Source organism: Mesoplodon bidens (genome assembly GCF_964165515.1).
Source record: "Mesoplodon bidens genome assembly, chromosome: 3".
NCBI lineage: Eukaryota > Metazoa > Chordata > Mammalia > Artiodactyla > Ziphiidae > Mesoplodon > Mesoplodon bidens.
This window is the reverse complement of record NC_138178.1, coordinates 16,779,918-16,796,128: the sequence shown is the minus strand read 5'-3', so window position 1 is coordinate 16,796,128 and position 16,211 is coordinate 16,779,918. Positions and strand designations below refer to the sequence as shown.

At 42.7% G+C, this 16,211-nt stretch overlaps 1 protein-coding gene across 5 annotated transcripts in view; it reads left to right on the top strand.

The window, feature by feature from the left end:
• The window catches only part of NRP1 (neuropilin 1), a 139,459-nt gene that overhangs the window by 48,078 nt on the left and 75,170 nt on the right, over nt 1-16,211 (top strand). For all 5 annotated transcript variants that reach the window (XM_081227883.1, XM_081227884.1, XM_081227885.1 and 2 more), the window contains 2 exons: nt 8,826-9,007; nt 14,958-15,185. In XM_081227883.1, coding sequence (XP_081084009.1) covers nt 8,826-9,007; nt 14,958-15,185 — 410 coding nt within the window. The remainder of the gene's footprint in view (nt 1-8,825; nt 9,008-14,957; nt 15,186-16,211) is intronic.

Here is a 16,211-nt window from a genome sequence, read left to right as displayed (position 1 = left end):
TTTCCCTGAAAATTATATATATTTTGACCATGATTTTACACCACATGTCTTGAGTTCTTTTCTATATTTATTTCTGAATGAAGCTATTATCACTCTTCTGTCTCTAGACATATGTGTTGGACAATCTCGGAGTGTCTGTTTTGCTTCAATCAGGGGAGCGTGACTCTCTCCAGAACGCTGCTTTCCTTTCTGCAGGCGAGGACCATTGTTGGCCGAGGGCTTTCAAACCAACAGCCGATGGGACCTGAGAACATTGAAATAGCTTCCAGCCTTGTGCAGGTCCCCACCCCTGCCCTTCGTCTTACCCTGGATCCTTCTAGCCTTTGCCCTGCCAGGGGATGTAAGTGGACACTCCCTGCTGCTTGGGTTTGTACTGCAGCTTCCAAGCTCCATGCGTCCATCCAGAGCTGGGTCTGAGCGACAGGCAGAATCCCAAGATCCTTGGCCCCTGGTTACACACATCTTCTCCCAGTTACTCAATCACCTATTAATCTAGGTGCTGCTGTACAGGGATTTTGCAGATTTAATTAAGTTGCCAAATCAGTTGGCCTCGAGAAAGGGAGGTTATCCTGGGTGAGCCTGGCCTAATCAGGTGAGCCCTCACTAGGGACTCAGCTTTTCCTGAGGACTTTTGAAGCATAGGAAGAATCCAATGTGAGGGAAAGTCTCTCTGTTGCTGGCTTTGAAGCTGGAGAGGGCCAGCTCCCTTGTGTGGCAAGGAAGGTGGGTGGCCCCTGGGATCTGAAAGCGGCCCCCAGTTGGCAGCCAGCAAGGAAATGGGGACTGCAGTCCCACAACTGCAGGAAACTGAATTCCGGCACAGCAGTGTGAGCTGTGACAAAAACAGAACTCAGATAGGAACGCGGCCCTGCAGACACTTGATTTCCATCTTGTGATACGTTGAGCAGAGACCCCAACCAGGCCAGACCAGACTTCTGACCTACAGACTCTGAGCTAATAAGTGTGTGCTGTTTTAAGCCCCTACGTTTGGGGTGACTTGTTATGCAGCAACTGGAAGCTGTCTGCTACCTGCTGAATGTTTTTTTTTTTTTTTATTTTTGCGGTATGCGGGCCTCTCACTGTTGCGGCCTCTCCCGTTGCGGAGCACAGGCTCCGGATGCGCAGGCCCAGCGGCCATGGCTCACGGGCCCAGCCGCTCCGCGGCATATGGGATCCTCCCAGACCGGGGCACGAACCCGTATCCCCTGCATCGGCAGGCGGACTCTCAACCACTGCGCCACCAGGGAGGCCCCCTGCTGAATGTTTATTATCTCAGTTTCTTTCTTTCCAGTTGGTCTTGACCAGCTGTGACCCACTGCCTTTGATTATCCCTTTGTATTACTACAGTGAAAACCATTTAATCTTTCTTTTTACTCCAGTAAAAGTTTTTCCTTAAATATTTCTTTCTTTACTTTTGTAATACCTCATTTCCTGGGACTGTTTGCTCTTATACATATTATGTTATTATCTAACCTATTAATGATCCATTTTTCTATGGCTGCGGTAAAATTATTGATATTCATTATTATGGCCCTGAGGCATTACAGAAGCTTAAAAATGAAAATTTTAATGTGTGAGATCAGCTTTATGAGTTTTACTGTACTCTGATTATTTGAGACGGGGTTATCTGACTATCACACATACAGAAATCTTTATTGAGCTTTAATCAGAGGAGCCACACAGCAGAGGTATCAGGTGGACTCTATGGCATTGGAACTTCCTGGAGGAGAACGATCTGGAAGCCTGTGCACGAGTAACAAGAGTAACACCATGCGGGCCTTTGAGGAGGCCAGTGGCATTAAACAAAAGACAGTGTTTGCAGCAACTTTTTGTTCCAAGAAAGGTGAGATGTTTGACGTCCCATTTCCCATCAGTGGAGTAGGTTGCTGGAGAGATGGTTTGACTGAAGTACATCCAGCAGCCACTGAGCAAAGCTGCCTGGTTGTCTAGCACCAGGCTCCCCTGGGCTCTGTGGCGTGGCCCAGGCCAGCCAGCGGTCGTACCTGCACCCTGACACTTGCGCTCATCTTGAAGTTCAGTAGACACTAGACCCTCGGTCTCCTCATAGCTGGAGCCTGAGTTTGGGTGATAAGATCAGTGAAGGAACTTGATGGTGGGGCAGTGGAAATGCCACTCAGATGCTAACCTGCTACCCCAATGTCTCACGGGCAGCCACCCCCAACTGGAAAAAAATGCAGACAGTGTCAGTGGCATTTTACTTTGTGCAAATACGCATAAACACACGACAGGTAGAGAAGTGATAATGCTGTGGATTAGAAGTTAGACTCACGGGGTGTATGGAAAGTACTACTAGAATAGAAGTAAGAAAAACAGAATTTTAGAAAGTGTTCTAACAAATGCAAATGAGCCCCAGGTCGAGGCTAATGTCCTACAGTCCTGCTCATAATCCACAGAGTGCATATAGGAAGAAAAAGATAATATATATATATATATATATATATATATATATATGAGCAAATATATCTCTAGGAAAAATATATGCCATTATTTTAATGAAGGAACAATTACTTTATAAACCTAGAAACAAACTTGAAAGGGGACTATGCCAATGTAATAAACAAAGAAATATCAGTTCACGGTACAAATTTTAAAATTTTGTAGGGATTTAGAATGACTTTCATAGAAATTGGTATTTGACCCTAGTCCCGGGGGCTGGAGGGACAGCAGCCCAGTCACAGCCCAGCCTCTCTGTTCCTCTGAAAGTGCTGCGGGATTCTCCGCCGTTCCGCCAGCTCAGGCCCTCTCCCCTGCTCTGAATCTAGGCTTTGCCAGCTCCATCCTGGGGGTGCTGCACCAGGCTGGCTCCAGCCTTGGGGGTCGTCAGAAGGTCCTGCCCTTCCCATTTACCCATCCTGGGGATGCAGCCTCTACCTCTGCCCCCTCTTTAGTGGAGCCATCTGTGTTCAGGCCCAGGGTGCTGGCACTAGGGAGAGAACGAAATCACAGCTACCTTTCAGCCCCACTCTTATTTCTATTGTCCAGACCGGGTTTGGGTTCTAGCCACGTGTTCCCTGAACATTAGCCTGAGCGGGAGGACCAGGATAGCTCCAGGAGGAATCCCATTCAGTGGCCACCATCAACCCCACTGAAACTTTCAACTCATGTGATTCCTGAAAGGCAAGGGATCTCGCCATCTCTGTCTCTGTCTCTATCTCTCACATGCACACCTGCACATATACCTTTGCACACACCAGGATGCTTGTTTGTACAGCTCTAAGCACACTGTTAAGAAAACAACCAGTGGGGGCTTCCGTGGTGGCGCAGTGGTTGAGAGTCCTCCTGCCGATGCTGCCGATGCAGGGAACGTGGGTTCGTGCCCCGGTCCGGGAAGACCCCCCATGCCGCGGAGCGGCTGGGCCCATGAGCCATGGCCACTGAGCCTGCGCATCCGGAGCCTGTGCTCCGCAACGGGAGAGGCCACAGCAGTGAGAGGCCCGCATACCACAAAAAAAAAAAAAAGAGAACAACCAATGAAGTGTTCATTGATGTGGCATTTTCTAGCAACAATGACCAGTTGACCAGTTGTTCATGACTAATTCTAAAATAATAAGCCATACCCATCTCCCACCCTCAAAAAATATGTATGAAAGGGAGTAACAAGAGCATATACTAGAATCAAACTTGTCCCCCACTGGGCAATGTGGAAAAGATACTAATTATTTCATTCATGTGTCTCTTACCCGGTGCTTCTACTGCTCTGAGCTCCTTCTGGGATGGTACCACCTAATAATCTTTCTCCTGGGATTACTGTAAAGACCATGTTAGACAATAATCTGAGAGTATCTTGTAACAGGGAAGTTACTATACAAAATGGCAAGTATTACTGCCAGCATTTCAGAAAGTATAAGATCAAATCAGATTCACTTTAACTTTCTAGTATCCCCCAAAAATGTATCACACAAGGAGCCTCATTGATCCCATTGTTTTAAAAACAAAAGGCAAAGCCTTTGATTTATTTCCAAATAAAACATCAAAAAAGATAGTGTTTTCTGACCAAGAAATATAAAATTGTTAGCTGGGCAATAAGGTATTGATTTGCTACTTCCTATGTAAGTAGTTAATGCTTTCAAAATAAATTTGATTTAAAAAGAATACTTGTCCATTGTAAAAATCTTGAAAAATACAGAAATAATAATACAGAAATAATCTCACTACCCAGAGATAAACATTTGTTAATAGCTTGCATATTTCCCTCCTGTTCTTTTACTTCATATGAATGAAAATTGAGGATATACCGTGTAAAGTTTTTTTCACTTATCATAAGCATTTTTCCTTTGTTATAAAAAATCTTTTGTTGAACATGCTTTTTAATGGCTGAATAATATTCCTCAATATGAATGTACGTAAATTCCTTCTTATCTTCTTCTTGTCTGCCTTATTTCCATTTTTCCCCATTATTATAAAGCTTCAGGCAATACTCTGCATACGTATTTGACATTACTCCAGATTATTTCCTTTGAATAGATTTCTAAAAATGCTTTTACTACATGAGTCTATGAACCTTATAAAAGGCTTTTCATGTACTAATCTTGATTAGAACCTTGCAAGGAAGCCAGAATATTTAGGGGGTGGGTCATGTAAAACTGCTCAGAAACACCAATGCAAACTAATTGGCCCCTCCAAACTCCATCATCGTATATTTTTATATCCAACTCCTCTTTCTAATACTCTGAGGAAAAAAAAATCTGTTCTCTTCTGGGGAAGAGGGAAGGTAATTCTTGGACAACAATACAGTAATCGTTTACAGCTTGTTCAGTTGGGATAGCTATTAATGCCTTGTGTAAAATAAACAAAGATCCAAAGAAACACATTTTTGTAGGTGAAAATTATGTTAGCCAACATCATTTCTCACTCTGGTTTATGATGTCAGGTATCGAATTTCTCCATTATTAACATACGTATGTATGTGAGGGGAGAGCCTCTTGGAAGGAGATTAAAAAGACACCATTACCTAAAATCCCCCTTCCTAACAACTCGAGAATGTCCAGACGCTGTGAGGGGGTTGGTACAGTAGCTGCCCGTACAGACAACACCCTGCAGAGGATTCGGGGTTTTTTTTTTCCCATTAACAGACCCCACCATAGAGTCAGGGGTCATTTGTACTCACAGGAGAAAACCCGACTTAAGTAAAGTGTGCTATTCGTCTATTCAGCACCGCATACCTAGAAAGCCTCCCAAAGCACTCTTTAGTGACTGAAGACATTTCTCATTTTCCCATCACTTTCCCCTTTCCTTGGCCATTTTCCTAAAACCATAATTCAAACTTTCCAGAAAAAAAAAAAAGTCTCTGAGTAATCCTTTCAATAATTCTTAGAAGGAAATCTTTATTCTTTTATCACTCTTATGGGAAACCAAACTCGTGATTAGTATTAGGTTTGAAAATGTTTTCACCACCCACATATACCTGGGTAGGTGAGAGCGGGGGTTATGGAAGCAAGAAGGCGTGGGGCTTGAGAAGCATGAGCTTAAAGCCAGGGATACTCGTGGAAGAGCCACCCAGGGCCGCACACCTGAAAACTGAAACCTTGGGAAAGCGTCTTTAATTGTAAGAAGGTTAGGTAGAGAGATCTATGCCTTATTCCCAGTAAACGTGGGCTGCTTTACCATTATTAGCGCAGGAAGGGAAAGGTTTGAGGTAGAAGATTGATGAAGAGAGATGGGGAGTGGGGGGGAATTCCCTGGCGGTCCAGTGGGTAGGACTCCATGCTTCCAATGCAGTGGGCCCGTGTTTGATCGCTGGTCGGGAACTAAGATCTCACAGGCTGCGTGGCACGGCCAAAAATAAATTTTTTTTTTAATTAAAAAAAAGAGAGGGATGAGAAGATGGCTAAATCCACTTGATGTTCGTGTTCCTACGATGAAACGTGGGGAGGCGAGGTCTGAGGAAGGCTTTCCTGCACAGGTGGGTGGTGCACTTTGGACCCAGACGCAGCCTCTTGGTCACCTAGAACATTCTTTTTCCAGAGCCGGGCTCCAAAGGGACAGACGGGTTAACTTTGTGATTCCCTCCTCTAGCTTTTATAAATTAGATTCCCAAGATTCCCCAGATCTCCTCCCGCAGCCTGAGCTTGTCGGTTCTGGATGCGAGTCGGATAAGTACCTCCAGGCTCACCTGCGCAGGTCTTTGGTTCCAGGACTGAGGATCTTAACATCCCAAGGAACGTGGTGCTCGCCGCGCCGGCAGCAGTAACAGAGCAGTGCAGCCGTCTGGGGGATCGAAATTTGCAAACTCAGCATCCTGGGCCTCAGGCCAATGCAGGCGGGGTGCGTCGCTGTGGCGACACATTTAGTCTCTGGGGAGGGATGCTGGCACACCAGCTGCATTCCTGACACCACGTTTGCCAGCGAGAAACTTATGGGATGGAACTGGTCTCAACTCCAGAGGGAGAAGCAAGCTGCTTTCTTAACTTCCTTGGCAGTATCACCCTTTGCAATTTTTACGCATACACCCTCTTGAATATTTACGTGAACTGCTATCTGTGATACATTTGGGGGCCCTGTTGGATGGTAGAAAGTGCTAAAATGATAGCAGCATCCCAGTTTATAAATGTAACTATTGTATCCCTGAATAATCCCATTGCCTAAAATTGGCACTTAAGATGCGATGATTTATCTCTTGCTGGGTAGAGCATCCAATCTCTCTGCCCCTTTTCAAAATAGCTTTTACTGTTGCCAAGAGGAGAGCCTAGTATTTACTACTAGAAGATAATGTGAATTAAAAGACTAGCTTCATCCACTGCTGTAATTCCCCAGCAGTCTAATAGCTGAGTTCCGTCATACCTGGGAGAAAGGTCTCCTCACAGAAATGCCCTTACTTCTTCAGAATGCCTGACCCACCTCTCCTATCTATGTCTGGAAGGCGAAATGCACTAGGATGTGGCCACTTAGTATTCAGACCATGTCGAGATGCAAGTAAAAAGCCTATAGAGCGGAGCCGGACGCACAGTCGCCAGGCCAAACGCAGTCAACAGCTCAAATCACAGTTAAATTATAAGCAAGCGTGGGGCAAACCACGCAGACCTGTCTAGTCAATGAAGCAGCAGAGATAAAAGGAATTACTGCATAAATGCCAACTTGTGAGGCTTTCATGAGTACAGAGATGGGGTTCTTTCCAGCTGCCCTCAGTTGACTATAAAAAGTCCCTGAGGATTTTGAAGGTAACGCTGTCTTCCTCCTCCTCCTCCTTTATCTTGTCTTAACATGCAAAGCATCTCCCAGTGTCTAGAGAAACAAACAATTCCTCTGTGTAGCTCCATAGTTTTGCAAAGGGACAGCGATGCTAGCCGGCCAGTGATTTTACTCCTGGAATCAGCAGATACAGCAGAGGAAATTCAGTTACTACAATAATTCACATACACTAGTGCTTCATTCATTCAGTGTCAGCTTTATTTTCTTCTTGATATACACAAAGCTGGCACAATTTTAACTGATGAGGTAATGTCATTTTTAATTTAGAGAGCCTTAAGCTGTCCACTTTAACTCTTGATACCATCTTTGCAGTTGTCTCGTGAGACTTTACGTAAACATAAGTCATGTGTCCTGGACAGTTTGAAAAGGATTGCTAAGGATGGCGTTGGTCATCATGAAGATTACCCACACTTTGATCTCTTTTAAATTGCCAGATACAGTTTATGTTACTGCCATATTTTAGCCATTTCTGAAATTAATATATCCCAGGACTTTTGAACCAAGTTAAACACAGAAATAATGTTTTGCAATGAATGGATTGTAATGTCTTCATGTCAGTTCTAGAAGAAGTATGGAAGACAAATCAGATTATCTGGCTCCTAGGTGACTTGGCCAATAAAACAAAAAGAAAGAGCAAGACACTAAGAAATAGATAATGCTGAACAAAAAAAGGCTTCCTGTTTTCCTGGGGGAATGCTAGTTTACTGGAGATGGATTTCCACCTTTTAGTGAAAAAAATGGTCCAAACACATGCATTATCTCAGTGCAATCTTTAGGGTAATATTTTATTGCTACTTCCTTCATCATTTGTCTGCTTAGTGTATTATTAAGCCTGAATTTTAAAAAAATATTTAAAATTTTTTAAATTTGATGATTTCAAGTGTGTCATATTTCCATTTCAAATGACAATATTCCTTTAAAGGTAATAAGGCTGGTAGTAAATAGAGTTACTTTTTCCATTTTTAAATAAACTTTTTTCTTTGCAGAGATTACGTTCTGCAATTCAAGTTGTAGTTTGGGGAGAGGATGATCTGTGTTTTGACCACAGTGGATACTGAGAGGTTTTTTTTTTTCCTAAGAAGCCTGGAGCTTAGTGGAATTGAGTTAAATAGTAAAGAATCTGTTTATTATTCTGTGGCCATATGTTTAGAGGGTCGCTCACAGAAATCAAAGTATTATTTATGGAGAGCTCCAGCCAAGGAGACATTTTGAATTCCTAAAAGAACTTCACAGTTTGAAAAGAATGCATAGCATTATGTATTGACAACCCCCCAACCCCAGACAAAGGAACACAATTTAATAAAAGAGAATTGTGCTCATGAGATTTTCCTTTTTCTTGTTAATTGGTTACTTTAACTGACATTGTCTGCAAGTATAATGGACACCATTATTCTTAATAGTTCTGTGTTGCCAGATGATGTATATGGACATGATGTAGTCCATTTTAATTATTTCATTTTGCTAGACTTTTTTCTCTCTCCATGAAATCCAGCAGTGAATGCAGATAGCAGTTTTGCTCCTGACAGATGGTGGTAGAGAACGATGGTTTCTAAATTACTGAAATTAAAAGGACTTTTCACGTTAACCTGATGTTTTCTTCCATCTTTGTGTCTTAGGTATGACTACGTGGAGGTCATCGATGGAGAAAATGAAAATGGGCGTTTATGGGGAAAGTTCTGTGGAAAGATTGCCCCTTCTCCTGTCGTGTCTTCAGGGCCATTTCTCTTTATCAAATTTGTCTCTGATTATGAGACACACGGGGCAGGATTTTCCATACGTTATGAAATTTTCAAGAGAGGTGAGTAACTTACAGGAGAACAAGTGTGACTAAGTGGTCATTAACATTGCTTGAGCTCGCGAGAGACAAAGTGAAAAGAGAGACAAGGAGTAACGTTTTTAAACTTTTGGTAAAACGTCATACATTCCCATTACAAAAATGTTGGAAAATACTTTAAACAAAGGAAAATTACCCAGTGTATGGAGGAAGCATGTTTAAAAAACTTTTTAAATGTATTTTAAGCATCACAATTTCATCATTCTAATACGCTGACCAGTGTTTATAAGGTACATACTCTGTAAAACTCCTTTAATGTTCCTTTAAGAACATTTATTCTTATTTTTCCTATTCAAAAATAAGTTTGATCTACTCTTGAAGTTTCATTTCTTTAGTTAAAAATGCATGAGTCCCTCTTACCTTAAAGTCATGTACATCTTCCCTTTTTTTTTAACACCTCATTTAAGTTTATTCTTTTTTTTAACATCTTTATTGGGGTATAATTGCTTTACGATGTTGTGTTAGTTTCTGCTGTATAACAAAGTGAATCAGTTGTATGTATACATATATCCCCATATCCCCTCCCTCTTGCCTCTTCGCTTTATTTGACTGCAAAATTCAAAACTGGTATTTCCCAGGAAAAGCAAAGCAGTAGTTCACTAGCCTTAAGAGTTTCTAAAGCTATTGGAAGAAGAAGAGGCTTTCTATTGATGGAGGCATGGTTGGGGAAAGAACTTCCTGGAGGAACAAAATAGTAATCTTTAAATGGCCTTCCCCTTCCAAATTAATTATCAGATGCCCTCCGCAGAATAATCACTTACTAATCTTCTGTCACAATGGTATATATTGGGATGGGATAGAATCTGAGAATGTATAGTCTCCCAGCTTTGAGGAATTAAACACACATATCAATCGATAAACATTGTAGCTTTATCTGGATGTCACTGTTTTTCACCACAGCCTGTAGGTTCCTGCTGTGTGCTCAATTCAGCCTTCCCTTTTAAGTGGACATTAATGTGTGGGAGACCTTCCAGGGACAGAGGCTCAAGATTTAAGTATATTGTCCTGGAATATAGGAAAAAGAGCTTTATTTAACAGAAAAAAATCCAGCCACACCAAATACAAAAGCCTAAGATCCTCCGGGTCGGTGGCCCCCGAGAATAACAAACAAGAGAGTTTTAAGTGTTTCTGGGAGCATTGGCACAACTTCTTTAAATTTCAAAGAAATCTGGTACTGTCCCATATAAATACGGATAGATGGAGAGAACTTTCTTCAGAAATTCATCTGGGCGCATGCTTAGAAAACCTTTAGTATAAGTAACAGCAGACATAGGACCTGAGTGTGTCCCCATGATTACATATGGACATGCCTTCTTGTGTCGAGAGCTGTCGGACCTATATAAATCCACGCATGTGTATGTACACACACGCACAAACACACGCATTTGCTTGCTCACCTGCATGTGGTAGCATCAAAGAAAGAAAATGTCAGAAAAGGAGGCGAGAGTAACCTTTCACTGTCAGCGTTCCTCAAAGATCTGAAGATGGCGGATGGAGCGAGAGCGAGATCCTTCCGAAGTCACTGACAGTTCTTCAGCGTCCTTCCAGATGCACTCATCCCCACGCTTCTCTTAGTCTCAGATGCACCGTGATTTCCACCCTTTTTCCCCCTCAATGCCGTCCTTGAGACTCGAAGCCTTATTTTCTTCTTTCTCTTCGTGCCTCCCTACATCCACTATGGCTGCCAGTTCTTTTGGATTTTCGTCCAAAAGTCTCAGAGAGTCATGGCTTCAGAAATCTTGAATCACCGTGCTGTACACCTGAACCTTTTATAATCTTGTAAATCAACTACACCTCAATTAAAAAGAGAGGGAGTCACAGCTTCCTTTCCACGTCCATTGCCACTGACCAGACAAGCCTGCCTTGTGGTTATCCCTATGTTATCGTATCCTAACACAGCTTCTCAAAGAGTCGTCAAACGACTGTCCCCAAAACACCTACGGCAGGTGTCTGTCACCTGTCGGGTCAAGTCCTCCAAGGTCAAGCTCAAGCCTTGACATCAGCTGCTCCCAACCTTCCCGGCTTCACCCTTACAAACCCACAACCTGGCTTCCTGCCCCAGGTTGGTGTGCTGAGTGAGGTCCAGCAGACCTGCATGTGAATTTTGATTAGGCTTCTGACCATCTGTGTGAATACTCAGAGCTTTGGATTCCTCATCTGAAAAATGGATGACAGTATCTAGCACAGGCTCTTTGTGAAGATCAGCTGAAATGAAAACATGTAGCCAGTGCCTGTCCCAGAAGATGCATCCAATGCACACTAGCTGTTACAATGATTATAGATAAAGGGGGTGCTTTATCCAGATTTCACAGCCCTCCCTCTCTTCTGGTTTAAGCCTTTTAACCTCCATGGAAACCAGGCTCTAAGCTTATTCCTCTTAATTAATGTACTTTTTATTTTCCTACACTTGTACCCAGCTTGTCCCTTATAGACACACACACAAATATACACATATACAAACTGTATGTATATATATACACACACACACAACTATGTTTCACTAACCAAATGGTTTTCCTGAGTAATCCCAAATTTCTTCATGTGTTCATGTATCATTTCCCAACTAAATCGGTACCACCTAAAAAATGCAAAGAAAACATCTTTCTTTCTCACTCATTGCACATATTGTAGTCCTTATAGATACTCCATAGAATCATGAACTAGGAGAATACATTCACGAACACATAGACAGGTTCACGGGCGTTCTTTCCTCGAAAGCCATATAATGATGTTATAGAATCTCCATTCTTTTGAAAACATAGCACTTCTTCCAGGCTGCAGCAATTTCAGGTTTCCTCGAAACACATAAATTAGACTAATCATAGTTGAACCAATACATTAATTTTTCACTTGTTGACCTTGAGGTTTTCTGACAGTAGATTACAGGGCCATTTCTGCATCCCTAGGGCTGCATTTCCAGAGGACCACCTTTGCCTGACAGTGGTGGCCAGTCCTCACCTCTTCCCCATGCCTCCTGGAGCCCCCTGGACACCCCAGTCCTCTCCTCGGGTACCACATTCCCCTTCTGCAGGTGTCTTCCCAGATGCTAAAACCTTGGGCTACCAGCCCTAAAGTGATTTCCATTCACTGGAAGAAATTTCTCTAGGAAACCCCAGCCTGCACACCTCCCACTCTGCCTCTGTCCTTCCCTGGGTCTGGGTCATCCAGGCCCAGATGCTGGAAGAAGCTGTATCCATTTGCCGTGGGTCTCAGTGAGGGAGGGGGTAGCACTTATTGAGAGCGGGATTGGTCACTTCATACGTTATTTGACTAAAAGTCTGTACATTTAATAATAATTCCAAAGAGAATATTTTAGCTCATCATTATCCATCCTTATGGTCCTTAACAACGAAATGTGGGATGCCTGTGGCTACACAGGATGCTCTCAGTCTTACAAATAGCGGGGAAAGCATGGTGTCACTGGCTGCCAATGCTGTGTGTGCACCCCTCACCCCAGTAGCTCACTCACTCCTGGGCACACCAGCGGCTCGCCCTTAGTCCTGTTTACGGCTTGTGTATTCACCATGGGATCCCTCAACCCACTCCCGCCATCATCGTTTTTGGGGAAGTGCTCACTCAACTGTGGCAAACTTACACAACAGGGATTAAGGAACCGAGTAAAACAAATTTTGATGTATAATGGAGGAAGCAGGAAATTACAGAAGCTTTGAGTTTGAAAGGAATTTTTTTCAAATTCTAAAGCCCACCTCCCATTTGTGATGCACAGAATCTGAGGACCAGGAAGGTTAAGAGGCCACGGAGGCTACACAGCAGGTCAGTGATAAAGGCAGGACTAGAGCTCAGAGTTCCTGGTGCTCCATCCAGCTGTCTTCCACTTCCCCATGGAATGTCCCCAGCCTTTGTCAAAATACGTTAGAAAACCTGGGCTAGCTTCTAAAGGGATCTGACATGACAAGGATATACAGCGAAAGCATGGGAATTTATCTGATTTTGAAGTTATGCCCTTAATTCCTGTCATTTTTTTCTCTCATTCAATCTTAACCTAACCTGGGTAATTTTATTTTTTTAAGAAGGAGAAAATATTGGAACCTACATTAAACTCTCCTGTTTGCTTTGCCAGCCAAATCCCCAGGGAGGAGGTTGAAGGTCTCCAGAGTCACTGTTCCTACATCTTGGAAATCAAATTCTAAAGGGTTCCCAATTACCTACATATAAATGACTTTGTCAATTAATGACAAATTGGCATAGTCATCTCAGAAGCCACCAAACAGCTTAGAAGCCACCAAATAGCTTAGAAGCATCTTATAAATTAGACGCACAGTTCACAATCTCTTTACCTGAAATTCACATGGCAAAATGCCACATGGTAATAACTTTTTAACCAGAATCAAACAGATAAGCGTTCGAGGCCATCGTGCTAAAGGGTGAGCCCCATCGTAGAAGGCTTGGGAAGGTATTCAAGTCAGAACTCTACTGACCAGGTTTATTGTGCCATCTACTAAGCAGTCTTCCTCGTCTCCAGGGCCATGGCTATCTAATATGTGCATGGAGAGAAAGCGATTGATTTGTTTTTTCAACAGGCTGCCAGATGCGCTGAGGAGGCGATTCAGCTTACTAGCCCTCGCCACTAAAAATAGAGATTTGCTAGTTAAATTTACTGTGTATTAATGCCTAATATGTTGCCTTTAGTACTTGGCACTTTGGAAGAATATTTAGTTAAGAACAAGCTCAACAAGCCTCCTTATTTAGAGTTGGATCCTTACACTTCCTCGCAGGGTCCCCATCAGTGAGGCAACTGTCTGGGAAAACAATTGTTGAACTGAACATCCCCAGATTGGATCCTGAGACTCAAAAGGGTCAGGTCATCTCTGTTTCCCAGGGAGCCCTAAGAGCTCTTTGACAATCAGGGCAGCAGTAGTGGGGATAAGGGGCAGAAGCTGATAGGCTGATGTCCCTGTCCATGTAGATGGGCAGTTTTCAATTGTGTGGTGAATCGCACCCTATTCAGTGCTGATTCCATGAACTGAAATTGTGTTTATTCATGTAGTCATAAGGATGACTTGCAATATATGTAGTTTAAATTACAGATCACTGTAATTTGGTGTCGTGATAACACTGAACCGTCATTTAAATTACACGTTATAAATATATACATTAACACATACACATATATTAACATTTTAGAATGACCTCCTGTACTGTATCTGATACTTTGGAGAAGGTTAAGATGTCAACATTGGTATCAGGTGACTTGTAGCCACAGGACCTGCCTCCCAGTTTACCGTGCCCCCACTAACACCCACAGTTTACTGGCACACCTGTGTCAACACCGTTCCAAATGAGTCACTCACCCTGCGTACATGTACGAATTACCTTTCACATTTGGTTTGTCAAAGAGGCAGAGGTCACATCTGGTAGAGTTACTGAGTCACTGGTGTAGGAATCTGAAACCCAAACTCCCTCCACTGACTTCTCTCCCTCGCCTTTGTAAATGTTCTATTTCACCAGTAAAGGGCTGTCAGCCTCAAGATTTAAAGATTTAAGCTTGAAGGGGCTGTAATTATTTCTCTAGGGCTCTGTCGAGATTTCTGTAGCTTACTCATTCAATGTTCCCACATGATTTTGTATTTGTCATTTTTTTTTTCTCTGCAACAGCAGAAGTTTTTAAATGGCTCCACACAAATGGAAAACTAAGGTGAACACAATAAATCTGAACTTGACTTTCCGTACCTATCACCACGGCGAAAAGGCTGAGTAAGGGTTGATTAGGGCCGTGATTATAATGGTGGGCTTTTATTAGAAAGATAAGAAAAGGCTGAGTAAGGGTTGATTAGGGCCGTGATTATAATGGTGGGCTTTTATTAGAAAGATAAACCGTCGTGGCCCAGGTTACTTCTTGGTAAGGTCATTTAAGTGGAATTTTCACTTTGCTCCTTTTTTCTTTTACTTATAGGTCCTGAATGTTCCCAGAACTACACAACACCTAGTGGGGTGATAAAGTCCCCAGGATTCCCTGAAAAATATCCCAACAGCCTAGAATGCACCTATATTATCTTTGCACCAAAGATGTCGGAGATTATCCTGGAATTTGAAAGCTTTGACCTGGAGGCTGACTCAAATCCTCCTGGGGGGATGTTTTGCCGCTATGACCGGCTAGAAATCTGGGATGGATTCCCTGATGGTAAGAATGGCAGGAAGCACCCCCAAAAGGGAAGGATCTGGGGGAAGGGTCCTGGGATCCTTTTACAAGCATCATGACACATGCATCACTTTAAAAAGTAGCTCAAAAGGAGGAGGCAAAACAAAGCAAAACAGTAACTTTCTTTATGCAGAGCTATGATGAAATATTTGAGCCCAAAAAGACTTGGTAACTTTCTAATCTAATGCCTTCATTTTATAGATGAGGAACAGAGGCCATAAAAGTCTATGCAAGGTCTCATAACTATTTGGGTGACAAAATTGGGACCAATCCATGGATTTCTTGACTTAAGTATTTTGCTCATTTCAATGACTTGCCTATAAGTCATTAATTCATAAACTCACCAGAGGGTGAGCTCTTAAGACATCAGTTAAATCAAACCATTCATTTTGTAAATGCAGAGACTAAGGGCCAGAGAGGTTAAGTACCTGCTAAAATTTTAACAGTGAAATACGCATCTGTTATGCTACCAAAACATTTAGAAATTTAGGAAAGGAAGGAGGAGAACATTTGGACATTCCTCATTTAGATGGAGTCCTTGTCTGCTCTCTAGGGAATTTTTATCTTTGGGGATTCAAATCGCCTCAGTACATCCTTGGTACACCTTGTTCCTATCATCTGAATTCATCGTCCATTCAGAAAATATATTTATTGAGCACCTGCCATGGACCAGGCACTGTTCTAGCCTCTTGGCAAACAAAGCAAAGATGGCTACCCTGTTTAGATTTTACCAGGGGGAATGAGGTAATAAACAGGGCACATTACAGACAAATGAAGTATGTGTATGGAATGTTAGAAGATGAGAAGTGCTATAAGCAAACAAAAAAAAAAGAAGAAAAAGTAGAGTAAAGGCATGAGAAGAACTAAGGCTGGGGGAGAGGGATGGGGGGAATTTTTAAATAGGGCAGTCAGGTCAGACCTCATTAAGAACGTGAGAAAGATTTGAAGGAGGCGGGGGAGGTAGCCATGTGGCCAGCTAAATGAAAGTTCCCCATTTCAACCCTTGTG